Consider the following 19,835-nt stretch of genomic DNA (forward strand, 5'->3'; position numbering starts at 1 on the left):
TGCCTGTCTGTTATTACTCGAAAATACGTCGAAGCATCCAAACACCACGCTGTAATCTGAAAGACTACTCTCCTATTAATATGTGACATTTTAAGTATTTTGCTGTCCCACTGACTCGCTATCACTTACCATGAGTGAGCAGTCGTGGTCTGACGCGATCCATTTTAAAAGCAGCCATCTGTTCACGTCCTATGCTGCTCTTTGTTTTTTTTCTCCTCTCAGTCATGTTATTTTAGCCTCGCAGAAAGGGGATGTTCAATCGCTCAACATGTTTGCATCTTTATAATTGATTAGAGAAGCATTCCAGTAGCTTTGCTTGTAGTAAAATTTGTGTTTTATTGATGAGTGATTTGATTGAGTGTTTTGAGCCACTGTAATATACTTTTCTGGTCTTATATGAACTTCATTAACATCAAATTTTAATGTCTAGGATATCTTTCCTTTTATTAGCTGTGGCAGAACTTAAAATACCTCAAGTATCTGACCTTGTTTACCACTCCTGTGAAGTGGTCCCTCTGAGACCACTACCAGGCAGCATTAATGGACAGGTGTTTTTCAGGTTGTGCTCTTTATTCAGCAGAGTCCTTATCTGTAATGAATTTGCTTTACTGTCTGTCGTTGGACAAAGCTTGAATTATTGATTTTCTGGTGCACTGACTTTTGTTCTGCCAGATCCTGCTTTGTGTACGGATTGTATCCAAAGCGTTTTAAAGTGCCACACACTGTCCCCTCTAAAAATATTCAGCCCAGCAACAGTTTAATGCTGAGAAAAGCCCTCAATACCCTTTAACTGTTTGTTTTCTTTTCCATTATCTATCACAGTGCTAAAATTAAGCTATTTTCCACATTTTACTTGAACAAGCTTCTGAAATCTGAATAAATTCCACTTGAGTGCCATCTGAATGCTGCTTCAGTGGAAGGAAACAGCTAAAGGAAGTCTGACCTCTTGTTCAAAGGACTTACCATTTGTCACTCTCCCAAACTGTCTTAAATTCACATGCTGACCCCAAAGTACTGCAAAACATGGCTTTCTTATTCTATAATTTTTTAAAAATGTAATTTTATTTTAAATGATTTTAAAACCACGAAACTTCCCAAGGACCTCCAAGTTTAAAATAGGTGGACTTTCTTGCCCACTTCTTTCCGTGGAAGAATGATATGAAAGCTGACCACTATCAAAAAGGAGTATGTGTCATTAGTCATGTTTTGAAGTGGTGCCTGAAGCCTAGAAGCAAAAAGGGAGCAGAACTAACAGCTAACCTTTTGTTGTCCTTACTTGATATCTGTGTGTGAGAGATGCTAATTAAAACTGCTGAGCCGCAGTCAGTTTAAATCACTATAGCTTTCAAAGCATCCTTGAATCATCCTGTGGTTGAACGAGGAAGTATATCTCATTTTGTCTGCATTTCAGCTGCTTTATTTCTGCACTGTGTGTGACAGCACGCTCAGCTAAACATAACAACACTGAATATGTTTGCATTCAGGTGTCAGTTTGGCTTAAATTGAATTAGGAGGCTGAGTCACTCCCTTCCTGCCACTAGTCATAACTCCAAAAGTTGTTTTTATTTGAGACTTTTAAGTGAAAAGAGCCGAGCGTTTTAATGCAAAATGCAAGCCTCAGAGGTGAAAATAGTGGGAGTTGAATCAGTTAAGATTTTTTTTTAAATTATTATTATTTGCTTAAAAAACCCCACTGTAACACAGAGAGGTTAATGTCACTGGTGACCTCACCCACTGACACCCACTCATGAATATCAAAAAGCCTTGAGGCTTAAAAGCTTGATTTTAACTCAGTAAAGTTCAAAGTGCCATAACCCTTTGAACTCTGAAAGACGTTTAAAATGTGACAAATTTATATGACAAGCAAAAGAAAAGCAAAAGCAAAATGCATTTATGTATTCACAGACAAGTGTTACAAAGGCAATGAAATAATGGAGTAATGGATGGAAACAATACAAAATTAACAGCTAGAAAAGCGAGAACACTGGAATATCAAAGCAGGGGAGAATTTATTGGATGAGAACTGCAATAACAACAGGATATACATTCATCTGCCACTTTATTAGGTCCACCTCGCTAGTGTTTTTGCCTCCAGAAATGCCTAAATTCTTCTTGGCCTAGTTTCAACAAGCTGCTGGAAACATTTCTCAGAGACGGTGGTGTCACACAGCTTCTGCAGATTTCATATGGAAGACTATCTGTTTCACCACATAGATCTTGTGACTGTGGAGGCCATTTGAATCATTGTCATGTTCAACCAACATGAGATAATTTAAGCAGGCATCAGGAGACCAGTAGCAGCGTGAACTGCTATATAATGCAGGACTGATCCAAGCTTTTGCGTTTACACCAAATTCTGACCCAGCCATGCATTGCTGCAGTTTAGTTTTGGTGAAGCTATGTAACTTGTAATGTCAGTTTCCTGTTTTAGCCGACAGCAGTGGCACATGATGTGATCTTCAGCTGCTGTAAGATGTAGTGGTTGTGGTCTTCATAACTTGATTGTAACAAGTTGTTATTTGAGTTACCTTTGCCTTCCATTCAGGTCGATGCAGGAAGATCCTGGTATATCCTAGTATTAGTACCAGCATGCCACGTCAGTCTTTCTTGCTCATTGTGATCCCTGGTTTGAACTTCAGCAGGTCATCTTGACCATGAAAATATAGCAGTAATGAAGAATTACAAATGTTAAAAAATCAAATCAAATCTGGTACACCCATTGCCCAAAATTAAAAGTTAAGCTGACTTTTAAGCAAATCCACATGGGCAGATCTGAGGGAAGCAGACAGAGAAATTCAAAGGTCATATAACACAGTCTGAAAGGTTCGATCACCCCAGGTACTTTTGCTTTTGTTCGGGACCGTGTACTTCACCTTAATCTGCAAGATGACGATTGAATGTGAAGGAGATCGGCAAATGTGTAGAAGACAAGTCCCCTACCGAAAAAACACTATCCGTTAATGGAGTCTAATAAGAAAAAAAAATACAAAAGTTGTGTGTGATGTTTATCACTAATCAACTTTAACCTCTTAGGACCTGCCGTCCACATATGTGGACATCACATTTTAGGTTGTCCAGACCAAAATACAAAATTTTACTCTACAAGGGCCTGAGATCCACTTACGAGGACATTATACTGCCACTCTTCTATCGAAATTTTAAACAAATATCCTCATATGTGGATCTCATTTTTCTTAGAAACAGAAATCGGGTAAAAAAAAAAAAAAATCGGGTAATTCTTTGTTTTTACATTCATCAGGTCCCAATATGTCGAAATATCAAAGATAAATTAAACATGAATCCCATGAAAGAGTTCGGGTCTCAGGAGGTTAAACTAAAAGTTCAATAATATAAATAATAGTAATAAAAATGATGATTAGAACAATATTATGCACCTGGGTTCAGGGATTGTGACTGTCAGGTGTGTAATGGAAGAATGAATCTGTCTCCGAACATAAATTGGTTCTGTACTACATCTTCTAATTTGGGTTCCCGATCTCTCTCTACATGTGTCTCCTTTCTCTTTGTATTCATATTTTTCTATTGTCCTTCCTGTCTGTGCCCCTCTCTGCCTCCCCCACCACCCACTTCTTCTTCCTCTCACTGTTCTGCCTTAGCCCCCCTAACACCAATTATACTGTGTCAAATCCATACATGTCAGTTTCCAGATCCCTAATCATCCCTTCTCTCTTTCATCTGCAAATCCTTTGTTCCTCCCTCCTCCCTCTTTTCCCTTCTCTGTAACCTTTCTTCTTTGCTCCTCAGCCTATACCCCACCCCTCCGTCTGCTCCATGTACACATAGCAAATCCTCCTCATCCTTTTTCCGGTTATCTCTATCACAGTTACCTCTCCATCTTCTTTTGATTATTTATTAATTTCCCATTTAAATTTTATACACTTTTCCTTTCTCTGTAGTCTCACTCAGAGAGGAACTTTGTTGGGTACATTCGTGTGAATATCGTCTCATGTTTGAATAAGTTCCCATGTCACTTTTCATTAGAAGTCACAAAGACTTTGGTGTTTTACTGGGCAGGCTCTACTTAGCAATGTCAATTTTCTATAGATGATCTTGTTTACAATCCTGTCTATCTCCAATATTTAGAGTTAACCAAGTGGAACATGTTCATTTTCTCTTTTTTACCACATTTTACTAACGAAACTGAACTGCTAATAAGCTTCTGCATTTTATCTACCAAAGCTTTTTATAGAATAAAGATTAAAAGTGGACTCCTTTTAACATGCTGCAGCAACAGACCAAACCAAGCCAGTGGAAAAAATATGAACCCAAAAACTTTCAAGCTGCATACTTTATCTCATGATACAGTAACTTAAGCATTCTCTGTCAGAGTATGTGCTTAATATGTTAATATCCTAATTTTTTTGAGCCTATTTTGGTTTTAGCTTCAGTTTCCTGTTCCCTTTCAGTCGATTCACTCTTTACGACACATAAGTATGGGATATGATGCCCCCTCTATTCACACCTTCAGGCAGATGACATGCACAGGGCCCCACCTGCACATATGTACCTTGGTCATCACAGTCATCCCTCAGTTCTTATGATTTTTACCTCACTAAGAATACTTCTGCTCTGCTGGGCTAGCTAGCTGTTGCTAATTAGCTCCGTTGTATGCTGGCTTGAAGTTAGCTTAACTGCTCCTGTTGTGTTACCCTCCACTGTGCAGTTAGTGCATAGACTGCCTGTGGAACGCTAATTTTGAGTTACTGTGCAGTGTTTTTCTCTGCATTTTGGAATGGATACCAAACTGAAGCGAGCAAAGCAAAACACTTCTGTTCGCCCTGGTCCTCAGGGGTGTGGTTTCTCTTTGCACTACAGCGATCAGCGCAATGCATTCCATGTCTGCCTGGGGATTGCTCACGCTAGGAGCTAAGCCTGTGTGTTTTGTCGCCAGCTCTGTCGCTTGACCCTGGAAAGACAGGTGAAGTTTGTGGAAAAAGTGCTGGGACGGACAACTGTCGCACACACTACCCTCTCCTCTCTAAGTCTAGGCCCCTGGCTTCGATTAGCTGGGCTGACCTCATGGAATATGTTGATGGGGGTTAACCGAAGACGAGCCGAAACCATGCAGGAGCGCTGACCAAGCCCGTGCTCCCCATGCTTGGTCAGCGCTCCTGCATGGTCCCCATAAGTTCAGCTCGACTCAACTCATTTTGGTTTTTGTGGGTGTTTTCATTAGCAGGTAGTACCTGGTACCAGGTGGTTTTTTATTTTAGTTCTTGCTTGGCTAGGGCTTCCAAGTGACCTGAGTAAGTACAAAAATGTGATGTCTACAGACTGCATGCCATCAGTTGGCCAGTCACTCAATGAGTCATGAGATTGACTCCTTTACTCCTTCAAAACCGCCATTTAAAAAAAAAAACAAAAACAAAAAAAAACAGCAACGGAGTAAATGGGTGCACAAAAAGTCTGACAAAAAGGCATACACCTGCAGCAGGTATACCACCGACGTTCCCCATTGTTGTGCTAAAAAAAGAAAGAATAAAATTGTTTTTTGTATTTACTCATGTGTAGGTAAGATTTTATAGAGGGGGTTTTATTATCCATGATTGTATTTTAATATTACTGTAAAATTGGTGATTTTATTTTTAGTCCCCAGTTATCTATAACCACAAACCCTGAAGTAGGGCCAGTAATGCCAAACAGGCATAAATATGGAAGTCAGTCCAGCAGTATTACAGATGTGTTCCTCCCCAACCAAGAACATCTGTTTCAGTGGCAGAAAAGACATAGAGGAAGTTGTGAGTGTTTTGACTATAGTGTATGAGGGAGGCAGGGCTATGCAAGAGGGAGCGCAAGAGGGTGAGGAAGCAGGGGGAGGGGTTTGTTTATTTCAGTTTTTTTTTGTTTTTTTTAAATGGTAACTGCGCCTCCTGAGCCCATGGGGGGGGGGAGGCAGGAAGACGGAGATAGAAAAAGAGGAGAGAGAGGGTGACTGAGAGAAGAACAGGAATGATGGAGAACGTGGGACGCTCGTTAGCAATATGAGCAGCGGCCGAGACACCGGAGACAAACGCGGCGAAGGAGAGAAGGATGGAGAGACGCACGGGCGGATAGAGGCAGAGCGTGTGTCGGTCCTCCGCTCGTCGCCCAAACAATGAACGTGCTGTGGTCGCTGCCGGCAACACATCGTCACGGCAACCGGAGCCAGAGGGGTGCGCGCTGAGTGAGAATAACAGAGAGGAGAGAAAGAGGAGGAGGTGGAGAAGGGGGTGTGGGGGGTGGAGAGGGATAGAAAGAAAGATGGTGTCTTCCCCCAATAGTCAGTGTGCGAGTCTTTACATGGCTCCTCTCTGCGCTTGATCATGTGTGTCTGTGTGTGGTTGATGTGTGTTACTGGCCAGTTGTCTGACACCATGATCTTCTGTAACCATCTAGGTGAATACAAGAAGGATGAGCTGCTGGAGGCGGCAAGGTGAGTACCAGAGTCTGCATGCTCTTCTTTGTTTTCATTTTTGTCATGCTCCCTCTCCTGCTTTCTTGCCTCTTTAAGCCTCCCTCTCATCTCTTGTTCCCCAGCTTACTTTCTTCTCAGCTTGACTCGCTGCTGTGGTTTCCCGTACCCATTTCTACTCTTCATGTATCTCCTTTCGCCCTCCACGTCTGATACCCTTTATTTTATTTCTCTGTTGTTGTTGTTGTTGTTTTTTTTCATCCTCCACACTCGTTTGTTGTGTCCCATCAGAGTTCTCTTATTTCTGATTTCCTGCATGTTCCTGTCACTCATGCTCTTCTCTTCTCTTCTCTTCTCTTCTGTTTACTTGCCTCCTGATTTTTTTTTCTTTTCTTTGCTTCCTATTTGTCAAACCGTTTATCACTTGAGCCTCTTTTTTTTTTTCTTCTCCCCATGCACACACACTCAGCTCCCACACTAGACAGGTTTTTCAGATATAGAAAGCTCAGTACTTTTGAGCCAGTGACACTTGTGCATTTTGGAGGCATGTTATGGTTGCAGGCAGTGCATGTGGGCTGTGAGTGTGTGTGTGTGCACTTGTGTGTGTCTGCCTGTTTCCATCTCTGGGCATGTGGAAGTGGAAAAGCTTTCATTTAGGATTGCGTGTGGGTGGCTGATCGCTCCAGTAGACCCCCTCCTGTCTCCCGCTCTTCCAGCCATGCACAGATGCACGCGCACATGCACACACACACACACAATCATAAGGCAGCAGCTGGCCCAGTATAGCATTACCACTGTATTATGGGGTCAGTAGGCTGTTTAAGTGTGAACTGTGATCCCACTGTGGCGCCCTCACAGCTGAGCCACTGACTGGCTTATCACACATGTAATTTTCCAGAATGTTTTTATTTTTTCTTGGTGTGTGTGCGTGCGTGTGCGTGTGCGTGTGTGTGTGTGTGTGTGTGTGAGCGTGTGCGAGCAAAAGAAAAAAATTTTTTTATTTCTCTTCTTTTGTTTTTAACCTTTTCATTTATGGGCCGGATAGCTTTCTTGAGGAGTGCAGTGGCTCAATACATTCTTAATGTATGTGACGGCAAATATTAGACAAGGCAGCTGATGCAGAAAGATGTCTGCCCAGTGAGGCAAATCTGTCCCTTTAAGGCCATCAGTCAGCTGACAAGAAACTCTGTGGTGATCTGTAAAATGGTATCTGATGATGATGGTGATGCTACTTGGAGGGAAACAATAAGTGTCACTCCTCACCTCGTTGGCACTACAGGCAAAACAGGAAATTCTCCTTTTCAGCAGTTGTGCCAAAATCTTATTTTCACTGATCAATAGCTCAATCATACCCACCGATCAGCTGCATTACATGTAGCATGCCACCTTAGAAAAATCAGGAGGTGTACTAGTTGCCAAAACAACCAGCACCTGTGATGTTACTTTGGCACACACCATATTGCAAAAACAACCACAACGATAAACTGTTTGTAACCCTGCTAGCTTCTTGTAGCTAATAGGCAACAACTGTACTACTATAAGGTTTTAATGGTGGAGCTTACGTGCTTTAAACATACAGATTAAGTGCATTGGAACCTTTTTAACAGGATGAAAGTTGGATGTAAGTTGCAGGTGGGCTGTTGCTTTAGTCAGGGCTGTGAGTGTAAAAGAACTGCATTTCTGAAAACATTAAGAGACATAGCCATTAATCAACTTAAATGGTTTGAGAAATTTATTGGCTTATTCTTTTTTTATTTTTGCAGTCAGCTGCTGGGTGTAACTTCCTGATAGTGGCAAGAAAGCAGCGTAACATATTTCAGAAAATAGTGAGATATTCCTTCAAGTTTTGACTAATTTCAGATAATATTCATGGCCACAGTGTAAACAAATATCCAACACATCATGCATCAAAAAGGAAGTCTCTCTTGTATTTGCTAACAGTCCTTGGAAAAGAAATAGAAGGAAAAAGGGGAAGCCACTGCATACTGGAACTAGAGGTGGACAGGAAAAATTGCAGAAGAAGAGAGCAGGAGGAAAATAGAGGAGATAACTATGAGGAGGGGAGAACTAAGAGATGGGAGGTAATGGTGGTTGGAATGGGGTGAAAAGCAGCTACGAGAGTGAGGAAACATGGAAACTTCACTCTGGGAGAAGGACTGGATGTGAATGTTTGTTTGTTTTTTGTTTGTTTGTTTTTTTAAATAGAGTATGAAAAATATAGACACAAAGAGAAGGAAGGAGAGGTCCAATCAAAGAAGGGATAAAAGAATTAAAGAGGAACATGGAAGAATGGGACAGTAATCCTTTTTTTAAACCAACTGACAGCTTCTTATTTTATGGCTGTCGGGGTGGATGGTAGTTGGATTGGCTGCTGCCTTGGCATCACTTCCTGGTGGTCATCCAATGTCAGGCCAGTCAGTCCAAGAACCAGGAAACACAGATCAGCAGTACAGACAAAATCTTAATTCCTCTTTAGCTAGGTGGCCAAAGAGGCATCTCTAATTGATTTTCATGGCATATTGCACTCAATTGTACAGGAAAACACTAGTCCATCTAGCATCGGTCCATCCTCCAAACATTTCCTCTGCCAGTACGTTTTTGCAGATCAAATTTCTCAGGCTTTTTGCCTCAATCTCAAGCTTCTTATCTAATTTTCCCTCATTTTCTCTCCTCCATACTGCTGCAGAGCAACGGTGCTAATCCTCTGTGGTGGCAGTGATTGTTTTCTGTCTAACGTTTGTGTGTTTATGTATGTGTGTGTGCATTTGCAGGAGTGGAAACGAGGAGAAGCTAATGGCCTTGCTTACGCCGCTCAACGTCAACTGCCATGCGAGCGACGGCCGCAAGGTAAGAGTAAAGCGTGTATGCACAAAAGCGTATCCACCCACACAGAGTCGAGCAATAATAAGCTCATCACTCATTTCCTGAGTGACTGAGCAACTCGGAGGGGTTTTAGGGGTACAAAACCAACCAACTGGTGGTTTTATTTTATTATTTCGCCCAGAAAAGTTAAACAAATGCTGGTATTGGCTGCTGTGGGCCTTGGCTTTATGAAATAATTCTAGCACTCACCAGCAGGCTTAGCCTTTCTCGGCTGTCAGTCAATAAAATGAATAGATGAAGACACAAAACCTTCCGTGAATAAATTAGTACCCGTGCTGAACAATAGCAGAGGATGGCAGGACGCACAGTACTGTCACACTCAGGGATACGGTCTCTGAAACAAAGGTACAGTTGTTTTTTTTTCCTTCTTTTACAGCTGATTGAAGTATATGCAAATTGTGAAGTTACCCCCCCAATAGCATACTTGTATTTGAATGTCTGCACTACTGCAGTTGCATGTACATGGATTAGCTTTGAATAGTAAGAAGAGTGAAGAATGGATTCAGGTGTGTTCATTGATAGTAATGAAAATGACACAGTTCCCATCCTATTCCTCATTCAAAGCAAATTATTTTGTGCAAAATGAGCCGAGGCTTTGAAGGACACACAGTTAAGGGTAACCTTTAACACGAAGGTATTTATATAAAAGATTAAATAGTAAAGCTAAAGTTGCAGGTATGATTTATTAAGAGTTATAGGCTTAAAAACCCAGCTTATCTGCTCCATAAGGCCTGTAAAGATGTAGTGTGATTGACAGAATGGCTAGCAACATGCTTGAACGACCTCTGAGCAGCCTTTTTGATAATAACATTGATAATTCTGACTGGCTGTGGAGAAATTTGTGAGAACTTGAAACCAGTGAGAGATGCCCAGACAGAAATCTTTCACATAAAATATCTATAAGTGGCAAACCTTGGCAGAACTTTTGAGTACTCTTCACTCAGAAATATAAGGTGACTAAGATTGTTCAGCCTTGACAGAGCTTTGCAATCTCTTCACAACCTTCATGGTCAAGTTGTTGTCTTGTAGTTTCTGTATAATGCTCAGTTTTGTATTATAAAAATCGTCTTCAAAAATTCCTGAATCCACATCTACATCCAGATCGACTCGAAAAATCACTTGTTTGGCCAAGGCACCATCTCTGGTAAGATTTTCACTCCGGTCTCTTTGTAACCTTCAGTAATCATTCTAACAAACAGACAAACTGAACCAGTCATATAACCTTGTTGGCAGAGGCAACAAGCAAATCTGTCCGTTGTCATGTGGAGTTCAAGCCCTTGATGAGATGCCCAGTTTGTAAGACACTGTAGGTACAGTAGCTTGAGTCTAAAATGCAAGTCATGTGAAGGGATGAATAGAGTCCCTCCTTTTAAAGACATTTTAGAGACATTAAATTAAATTTGTGAAATTAGCTTTGATTTAAATTAATGGTCATCTTGGAACAGTTCTCCGAACATGTCCAAGGGAGAGTAAAGGAAAGCCCTGTTAATTAGGAGGCACCCAAGTGTGGGCTCATTTCCAGTGCTGTCAGATGCAAAACTCAACATACTGAAAGCTGCTTAGTGAATTGGAAGCACAGTTTACAACTTTTCCCATAATGGTCATATGGAGGGTATATTGCAGAGTTCCTTAGGGTCCTAAAATTGAGTCTAAAATGCTATCAATCGTCTAAAGTTTAAGCCTTTAAAATGTCTCATTTGACGGGTCATAAAAATGTATTGAATTTTGGAAGCTAATGTTGTAGAGAGTTGATTGCACATTCAGTCTTTTAAATGTTATTGTAATGATTACACTAAAAAAAAAATAGCAATATGGATGCAATAACGACGAATAAAAGTTGCGTGGCTTAGTCAGAACCTGCTGTAGTTTTTGTGTCAGAATCTGGTGTGTGGGCTGGCTCAATATCTCCTCCCATAAAACAAAAATAGCAACTTTTCATCAAAAAAAGGATTAAAAAAGTTAAAAATCTTCTTGTTATGAGAGCATTCAACAAGAACAGTTGGAAAAACCCAGTTTGCAAACTTTTGCAAAAAAAAAAAAGAAACAGAGTTACTGTCAACAAGTCAGAAAGACGTGAAGTGGACAAAAGATGCCGCCGATGTTTCCCATCGCCCAATAATGTTCTATATTTACATTAGGACCATTACCAAGTGCAACCCATGTATAACTCACTCTGTAGCAACAATTTTAACTCTTATATCTTTCTTTGGGGACAATGTTTGAACACTAACAGGAAGATCAGGGATGTTCTGGACTTGGGACATGATGGCTTAACACCAGTCAAAGAAAAACAGTGCTGATAGATGTCAACTGCTTTAACTCTTTCCCCCATAAAGATAAGACATTATTACAGAAACTACTCAGTTTGGAAAAGAGCTTCAATATACTCCTAGTAGGGCTAATGAGTTAAACCATGCCGACCAATTGTGACTAGACAAATTCATTTGTTTACTCTTCAAGCCTCTTTGGGACTCCATTTTCCTTTTCTTACAACTATAGATGTGAATTAGGACTTCAATAACATTCATAATGGTCTAAAGTAAACTTTCGGAAACCCTAATTATAATTAGACCTTTTACTTAGTTGAATAATGCTACAGTTGACTAATAATAATAAAAGTGAGATGAGACTGTAGCAGTCAGCTAAGGTTGCAGTTTGAAGTTAATTCTGATCTCATTAGCTTGCAGAGGATAAAGTGAGAACTTAGAACTTGAAAGAATGCCAGCCACGCTAAATGAAATGCCAGGTACAACACCAAAAGTACACAGCCCTACAGAGAAAAGTGCTGTATTATATCCTGTTAACTTAATGGAGAAACTTTTGTGACTACAGCCTCACCGCATGCGTCCGCAGGGAGCCCTGAGCCTAAGGTTGAGCTCTGCTGCATTGCAGCAGCACATCTGGCTTATGACTGATTAGTCCCTCGGATGAATAACTGGAAGGAGAAGCAAACTACTCTTTTAGTTTTGTATTTTTGTAGCTTTAGTTGAAGTACTCCCTCTGGCCTTGCACATTACTGTTTTCCAGCCTGACAGAAATAAAACCTTGTTTTTTCCTTGAGAACAGAGTAAGACAGTTCCACTTTTCAGCAGCGAGTGTCCAAACAGTTTTGTGGTCCCACTTGAGCCCTTATCGAGTCTCTCTTGGGTTTTTTACTCTGAACTGTTATTCTTCTCAGCGGAGAAGAGACTGAGAGTTTAGATTTTCATATTAAACTAAACCCTAAACCCAAAAGTTTGTGCTTGTTGTATGTCAGATTATGTTAGAAGCTCATCTTGTGACAAGCCACGGTTTTCAATAACAGTAAAGTACTGGCTGCTAGATTACCAAGGTTTTAACTGTTATTTTACAATTTTCCTTTAAACAAGAACAACAGCTTCTTAATGTAAAGTACTGCAGTGGAGTATAATACTGTTATCTGTTGGTTTCTTTGGTTTTCTTACTGTAATCTCCATAAACATGACAATAAAATGTATTAAAATAAGTTAGATCTATAGCTGCAAAAACAAAAACAAGGTAAACCAGGTGGCAATCTCCATGTTCTTATTAATTTACACTGAATTCAATCCTTTATTTTCTTTTACTATTAGCTTTTATCTAAGGATGTAACAGTACCAGAAATGTAGTAGTTGGTGCTTATACGATGTTATAGGACCTTAGCCTTCAGTATCTGGGCTGCCTGCTCAACCAAGTGGGAGCCTTATGTTTTTATTTTATCTCCAGTACCACTAGAAGAGCAGTTTAGCAAGATTTTGAGTTCAAAATAACCGTTCTTTACTTTGTACTGGGCTCATTTTATCGTCTCTACTGTCTTTCCCATTACCCTCAAAAAAACAAAAAATGAGCAGTAGGTTGTTGCTACTGTTGTGCACACTGTTTACCTGAGATGACCATATTAGGCATATGTGGGGATATGCTCTGTATACAGAGCCAGACTCATTTGAAACTTTGCTCATGTTCATGTACATCAAATATTGTAACCGTATATATAAAAGAAAATGAGGAAAATCCAAACAGGTCTACTTTAATCCATTTAGGTCCATTCACTCCTTATCATAAGAGTGTCCTCGATATGAATTGCACTCAGTTTAGTACAGTAGGGCTAATAGGAAATGATCATTCTCCCCTCAAAATGATCGATTTATGGAGAATTGTCCATAAATCGATCAACTATGTCCTCTGATTACACAGCATACGTTTGAATTTCTTTGCAGTGCGTGCTAAATGAGTGATGATAGGGACTGAAGATGGATTATAAGCAGACTGAAGGCACAGAGTTGAAACATGAGTGGGACTCAACATGGCACCATACAATGAAATGTTATAGCAGCTTGCTGTTACTATTTTTCTCCCTTGAGGCATCAACATGCTCAGTGTGTAGCACTATTCAGAAAAATCAGTACATTCCCTTTATTTTTTTTAAAGCATTTTTTTTTTACATTTCGAGTTTTAACTTAGTGATCTGGTTATATATTTTTTTCAGTAAACAGATATCTGCAATTTATTGGTCACCGATGCAAAACGTGCAGTACATTATTGGTTGCTATGGCAACTGCTGGGACAACCAGGGAGCCAAAGAGATCCTTTCACCCTATACTTTTGGTAACTGTCATATTAATGCTACAACAGCCTTGAGGAGGCTCTTTCCTCTAATTATGGGTACTTGGGTGTGTTGTTGATGATACTCAGCTGCAGCTTGTATTCATCACATCACTCCCGTATCCGTAATTGTGAGAGAGCATCCTCTAGCTATTATCTGTGCAGGTGGCCTGCTGGGGATGTGAGACCCCAGAGGGAAAACCGTATAATTCGAAATTCTTTGGATATGCAGGGGACAACTGCAACAGATCATTGAGGGACGCCGAAATTTAATGGAGCATGAGTATAGAAACATGCAGCCTCATCCAGAGAATAAAAATTATGTTCAGACAGATACTGAAATGACCTCTTCTACTTAATCTGTATTTGTAATGCTCTTTAATTGCCTGGGCTGAAAGCACTCGTGCAGGGTAGATGGAATACATTTGCACTCCAGTGCAGAGTCATCCTCACTATGGTCTTAGGGTATTTTAATGGGGGGTACGACTAACAGAAATGATTGAATTCTACTTACTGGTTGTAGATATTGGTTGAAACTGGGGGATAGTAAAAACTTTTGCAGTTGTCACCCATCCTTTCACTTAAGCAACCAAAGCACAGTCGCCTGATGGAAAGTGTCAGAATAAAAACACTCAGTTGCAGAAAATGAAATAATGGGTATTACATAATACAGATGCAAATTCTTAATGTAATGTGTGTAAAAAAGCAAGCGTGGCATGTAGCATAAAGGTATCCTGATGGTTGGAAACACTGCCAGTGAGCTATATTAATGCAGGCAATTCTCATGAAATAGGATTATTATAATATACACAGGCATTTGCCCCAAGTTCTGAAAAAACAACACACATTTTTTTCATTGAAGTATGCAGATATGCAAAACGTACATAACTTAACCAAACATAACAAAATCTGCAATATTTCAACGTATAAAATATTGACATTTATCATCATAAACAAGAGGGGAGCATCACACTAACACAGATAATGAAAGGGCACTACACAGAGCCTGGAAGAGTCCTAATGATTGATAATAATGGTACTCCTCTTTAAAATTAAACAAGAGTCACTGCCGTCTCTTTCGGTCTTCCTCTCTTCTCCAGCCTCTTGTTCTCCATTTCAATTTAATTAGATATGGCACAGACTCTCAGTCTCTGCCTTTTCAACCACACATGCGTACACACACACTCCCACGAACAAACAAAGATCTGGAGCATAAATGTTATTTGCAGACGGCTCTTTGAGAATTAAAAAGCTCTGCTTGTATACAACATACATGAGAAGAGACGCACAGAGGGAAGGCAAACAGGCAGAAAGAGAAACAGACCTTATGCCCAAAAGTATGTGGACAGGCTACGGTCAGAGTCAAAGCCTTAATCAATCACAAACAGAATGCTGTCTTACGGGTAATTGGCGTATCCGTAATGCTCTTTAGCTACATTAACAAACAGCTCATCTCCCTCAGTGTGTGAGCTCCCGATAGTTAGCAGTTTTAGAAAGAGAAGTAGTCTGGTGCGAGGATAAAGAAGAGCTGGCATGGAAAAAAGAAGCTGTGTCGGTTCTTTGAGCACAATTTTGTTATATGTGATGCAGGATTAAGCTACAAGGTACGTAATTACTACAAGGGAGGGGAAAAAACACATTAGCTTTGTTTCAGTATCTTCAAACAGCCACGTCACTTAATGTGCTGAATAGGGGCAAGTTAAGCAGAAATGCCCAGATCTCCCTCACCCCAGCCACCTCCTCCACCCATTCCGGGACACACACACACACTAACACACACACACTAACACACACACACTAACACAAACACATTCCGATCACAACTGAGAGATGTAATCTCTCCAGCGTGTCCTGGGTCTGCCCTGGTGCCTCCTCCCTGTCGGACATGTCTGGAACTCCTCACTTAGGAGGTGCCCGGGAAGCATCCTGGCCTATGGTGTCCTAGTGACATGCCTGTTCATGGACACCCTTATGTTCAAACATGGTTTTAGTTCTGGACAAACTGCCATTAGCACAGAAGCATCAACAATAACAGAACACAACGTCGTGTTCAGGTTGGGCAGGCCATTCCTCCCAGTCACATTTTCGGTCTCGCTGTCATTTCCCACGTGAGATTCCAAGTCCCTCAGTAGGACAGTGGAATCACCAGATTGGGCATCTTTCATTACCCTTATCAGGGACCCCCAAGAAGGTTGGGTACTTTACACTGTACTTTGAACATACTGAAAATGTCACGGCTGGCGGAGTGAGCCGTGTGGTGTGGAGGAAAAGGAGGACCCAAAATGCAGCAGTGACTGATGATACGAGTGATGTTTATTTACAAAGTGGTAGTGGCAGAAACAGGCAGTGCGGTATGACAAAACAACTGAAGAAACCTAAACTGGGAGAACTAACTGACAAACCTGAGACCATACAAAAGGGGTGCGGGGCAGAGAGACGCAGAGACAGGAACACCATAGAACGCAGAGATACACGGATGAATGCAGACGAGCCGACAACGAACACAGACCGACACCCACTAAATATACACACACAAGGTAATCAGGTAATCACACACAGGAGGGAAGAACAGCTGAACCTAATACACATGAGGACCGGAGGAGACAAGCTGAACACAATGACAACAGACACAGACTTTCAGAACAAAACAGGAAATCTAGAACCCGAACCGGACACAAGGGGGGAGGACACAGAATAACTAGAACAGAGGAAAATAATCACAAAACGCTGGGTCAACGACCCAGGACCATGACAGAAAACAGTCAGGACCCAGGCCTGTGTTCAGGTATTTGTGTGTTAGAGTAGGCTCCCTGTCCACCAGAAAAGGGATTGTCCACGTCCAATTAGCTAGCCTCAGCAGCCAGAGATTGGACGGCCAAGGTCCAATCCTCACTGCACTGAACCCTTTGGCCCCTCCTCTTGGGTTCCAAATAAAAGGAGTGGGGAAAAAAAAGCTTTGACAATGCTTTTTTTTCACTACTGAAAGAAAATGTCTACTTTGAAGATTTATATGTATTTGAGAAATACTCATTAGTGCATAAGACAGTTAATCCTGACATTGATTTTATGTGACAATGCCAGCCCTGTGGTCAGGTATTTGCGTCCATTTGGTCATGTGTTGTATGTAGGCCTGTTCCAGTCACTGTTTTCCTCTCCACAGCTCTATTTCTGAACCTCTCCTTCTTATTACACTCCACCACAATATAGATGCCCCTTTGTGTATGTGTGCCTGCATGTGCGCGCACTCAGATGATTGAGGAGCCATCAGAGTGGGTTATTATTAACACAGCTGAGTGGATGGTGTTATCAAGCTGCCTCTATTGAAACCTACCGCTTACTCCCATGTACACACACATACATGCACACACACTCTTACAGCTCTCAGATTGCTTCTTTATGAAAATGGCCTATGCTTTCTGACTACCCACTCCGTACACACGGAGGTTCCACATGCGTACTCGTCATGTCTTAAATGTTCAGTTTTACCTTCTTATAGCTTCTGCTGCACTGATGCTCAGCAGTTGTGCTTGTAATCTAGTTCTCTGTTTAGTTTTCAGGGAATACATTTCAAGTTTTGGATTGTGTCGAGCTGCCTCTGCTGTGAATGTGTGTTTGCATTTGTTTGTGTGTGTTTGAGAATATTGTGAGTTTTTGGATCTATATCTCAGCAGTGAGAATCATCACCCACTTGTGTTCCTGCTGGCACGAACATCAAAGAAATACACAACTAAAGCGCAAGAGCAAGACTCGGTGTTTATCGTTCCCATTTGATGAACAACAAGGGTTTCAAAACTTTTCAGGAATACAGCAGCAAATTTTTAACTCTAAAGAAAAAATGGCTTTGAAATTTGTTTTCAAAATCAGGACCTCTTAGTCTCTTTTGTGTTTTCTTTAAAGAATGTTATTTTTTTTACTTTACTTCTGATAACTTAAATTAGATGTCAAAAATTTTTTTGGGAGTCATATAAGAGGTCAGTAAGAAAAAACGAGCAGTGAAAAAATATAAATAGCTCTGCAATATTTATTAAACTTCCAAGTATTTATATAAATAATTAAAATTTTTGACCTTGGTAGTTCTGGGAGCAGAAACTCCTTGTTGAAGCCAGAGGTCAGAGAAAGATGGTCAGACTGTGTTGAGCTTTTGAGGAGACAACAGTAACTCAAGTAACTTCTGTGAAGGTTCACAAATAACCACTTGTTACAACCAAGGTATACCGAAGAGCATCTCTAAAAGCGCAACAAAGCAAAGCTAGAAGCAGCAGAAGACCACACCAGGTGCCACTTCTGTTAGCTAAAAGCAGGATACCAAGCCTACAATTCACACAGGCTAACCAGAATTGGACAATAAAAGATGGGAAAGCATTGTCTGGTGACATTTTTGGCCCTCCTGAGCATCATTTAACATTACTTTATGACCACAGTGTACCCATCTCCTGATGGCTGCTCTCAGCAGGATAATGTGCCATGTCATAAACCTCAAACTGGTTTCTTTAACTGTATTCAAATTGCCTCCACAGTCACATAGAGCATCTTTGGGATTTAGTGTAAGAAGAGATTCAAGTCATAGATGTGCAGCCCCCCCCCCAAAAAAAACCAACAAAAATTCCAGCAGCTAAACATTTTCCAGCAACAACATGATGCATTTGTGTCAATTTAGAGCAAAATCTCTGAGGAGTTTTTCCAGTACATCGTTGAATCTATGCCATGAAGAATTAAGGCAGTTCTGAAGTGACCAGGGAGTGTATATTTAGCTACATTTTCTTTCAATAGAATTTGTCATTGTGGAAGTTCTGTAGTTTTTCTTGTCTTTTCAGGAAAGTTTGGTTACTGAGCTTTTACTGTTGAATAGAAAAATGTGCATTTCATTCCAGATCTAAACCCAGGGAAATATATAGACTGTCAAATGAATGCCTGTAAATTCTGCTTGATGGAAGCTTTTTAATAGTGAACTTGGGGTGTTTGTGAGTGTCACCGGATGTCCTGTCTCTGGAAGATTCACAGGCATTTTTTTTTTTACTGTCCAGATGAAAAATAGGCCAAAGAAATGTTTGTTTTTTCCAGTGACAAATTTAACCTCTTACTTTAATATTTAAGATTTAAATGGTGTACTTTATACATTTTCATGCCAAAAGAAGAAAAGCAATTAAAGTTCATAAACATCTACCTAGTGAATATAACATTTGCAGGCTTGTCTAAGATGGGAAGTCACAAGGACACTTTCTGTTTTTTTATGATATATATATATATATATATATGAATGAAACTTTATTTATTTTTTATGTATTTATTTTTTTCCCCTGACACTACATTTTGAGCTGCTGAGCTTTAAACTTTCCATGGAGCCGCAAGCTCTTCTGTGTTTTTAGCTGGGAGGCAGAGCAGATAGACAGGTGATGGCTGAGATATCAGTGTGTGCAACTGTGCAAGTGTAGATGGAAAGCGCAAGGTGAGAAGACTTACTGGAGGTTATTTATCTTCCAAGATGCTGGCTTAGCTGAGCTGTCAGCAGCTTATAGTGTGTATGTGTGCGTGTCAGTGAGAGGAATAGCACACATTTTGCTAATATGCTTATTGATCCAGTCATCTGACACTACTCATGTTGTTAGAGCGTCCATCTACTGAGCCCTGACTGGAGTACTTAAGTAGCTGAAATGTAGCCAAGCTAAGATCAATTATTACTCTATTTTAAAGTTATTTTTGATTTCCTTTTTTAATGTCATTGATCATCTAAGGGCTAAAGGCAATTACTACTTGCAAGGGAAAAATTTGTGTTAACTGCAGTATATATCTCTTTGTGACATGTTTCACCCAGCAACCTGTAGCAAACTCCAGCAACCATTTGCCAACCAGGTGGGAATACATTTTTTTCCTTTTCAACTGGTCATTGCCAGAGGTCGGTCTTGTGATGAAAGCCTTAGTTAATGAAAAACATTTCAAAAAG

The 19,835-nt window shown here is 40.5% G+C and overlaps 1 protein-coding gene across 3 annotated transcripts in view; it reads left to right on the forward strand.

The window, feature by feature from the left end:
- LOC102299711 (poly [ADP-ribose] polymerase tankyrase-1) overlaps window positions 1-19,835 on the forward strand; it is a 108,228-nt gene that overhangs the window by 39,446 nt on the left and 48,947 nt on the right. For 2 of the 3 annotated variants that reach the window (XM_005931861.3, XM_005931863.3), the window contains 2 exons: window positions 6,397-6,433; window positions 9,184-9,259. In XM_005931861.3, the coding sequence (XP_005931923.1) occupies window positions 6,397-6,433; window positions 9,184-9,259 (113 nt within the window). Of the gene's footprint in view, window positions 1-5,896; window positions 6,174-6,396; window positions 6,434-9,183; window positions 9,260-19,835 lie in introns of those variants that run through there. The other variant, XM_005931864.3, reaches the window with a different exon arrangement.

This window comes from Haplochromis burtoni, unplaced genomic scaffold, assembly GCF_018398535.1.
Source record: "Haplochromis burtoni strain Fernald_Lab_line unplaced genomic scaffold, NCSU_Asbu1 Contig_151, whole genome shotgun sequence".
NCBI classification, from domain to species: domain Eukaryota; kingdom Metazoa; phylum Chordata; class Actinopteri; order Cichliformes; family Cichlidae; genus Haplochromis; species Haplochromis burtoni.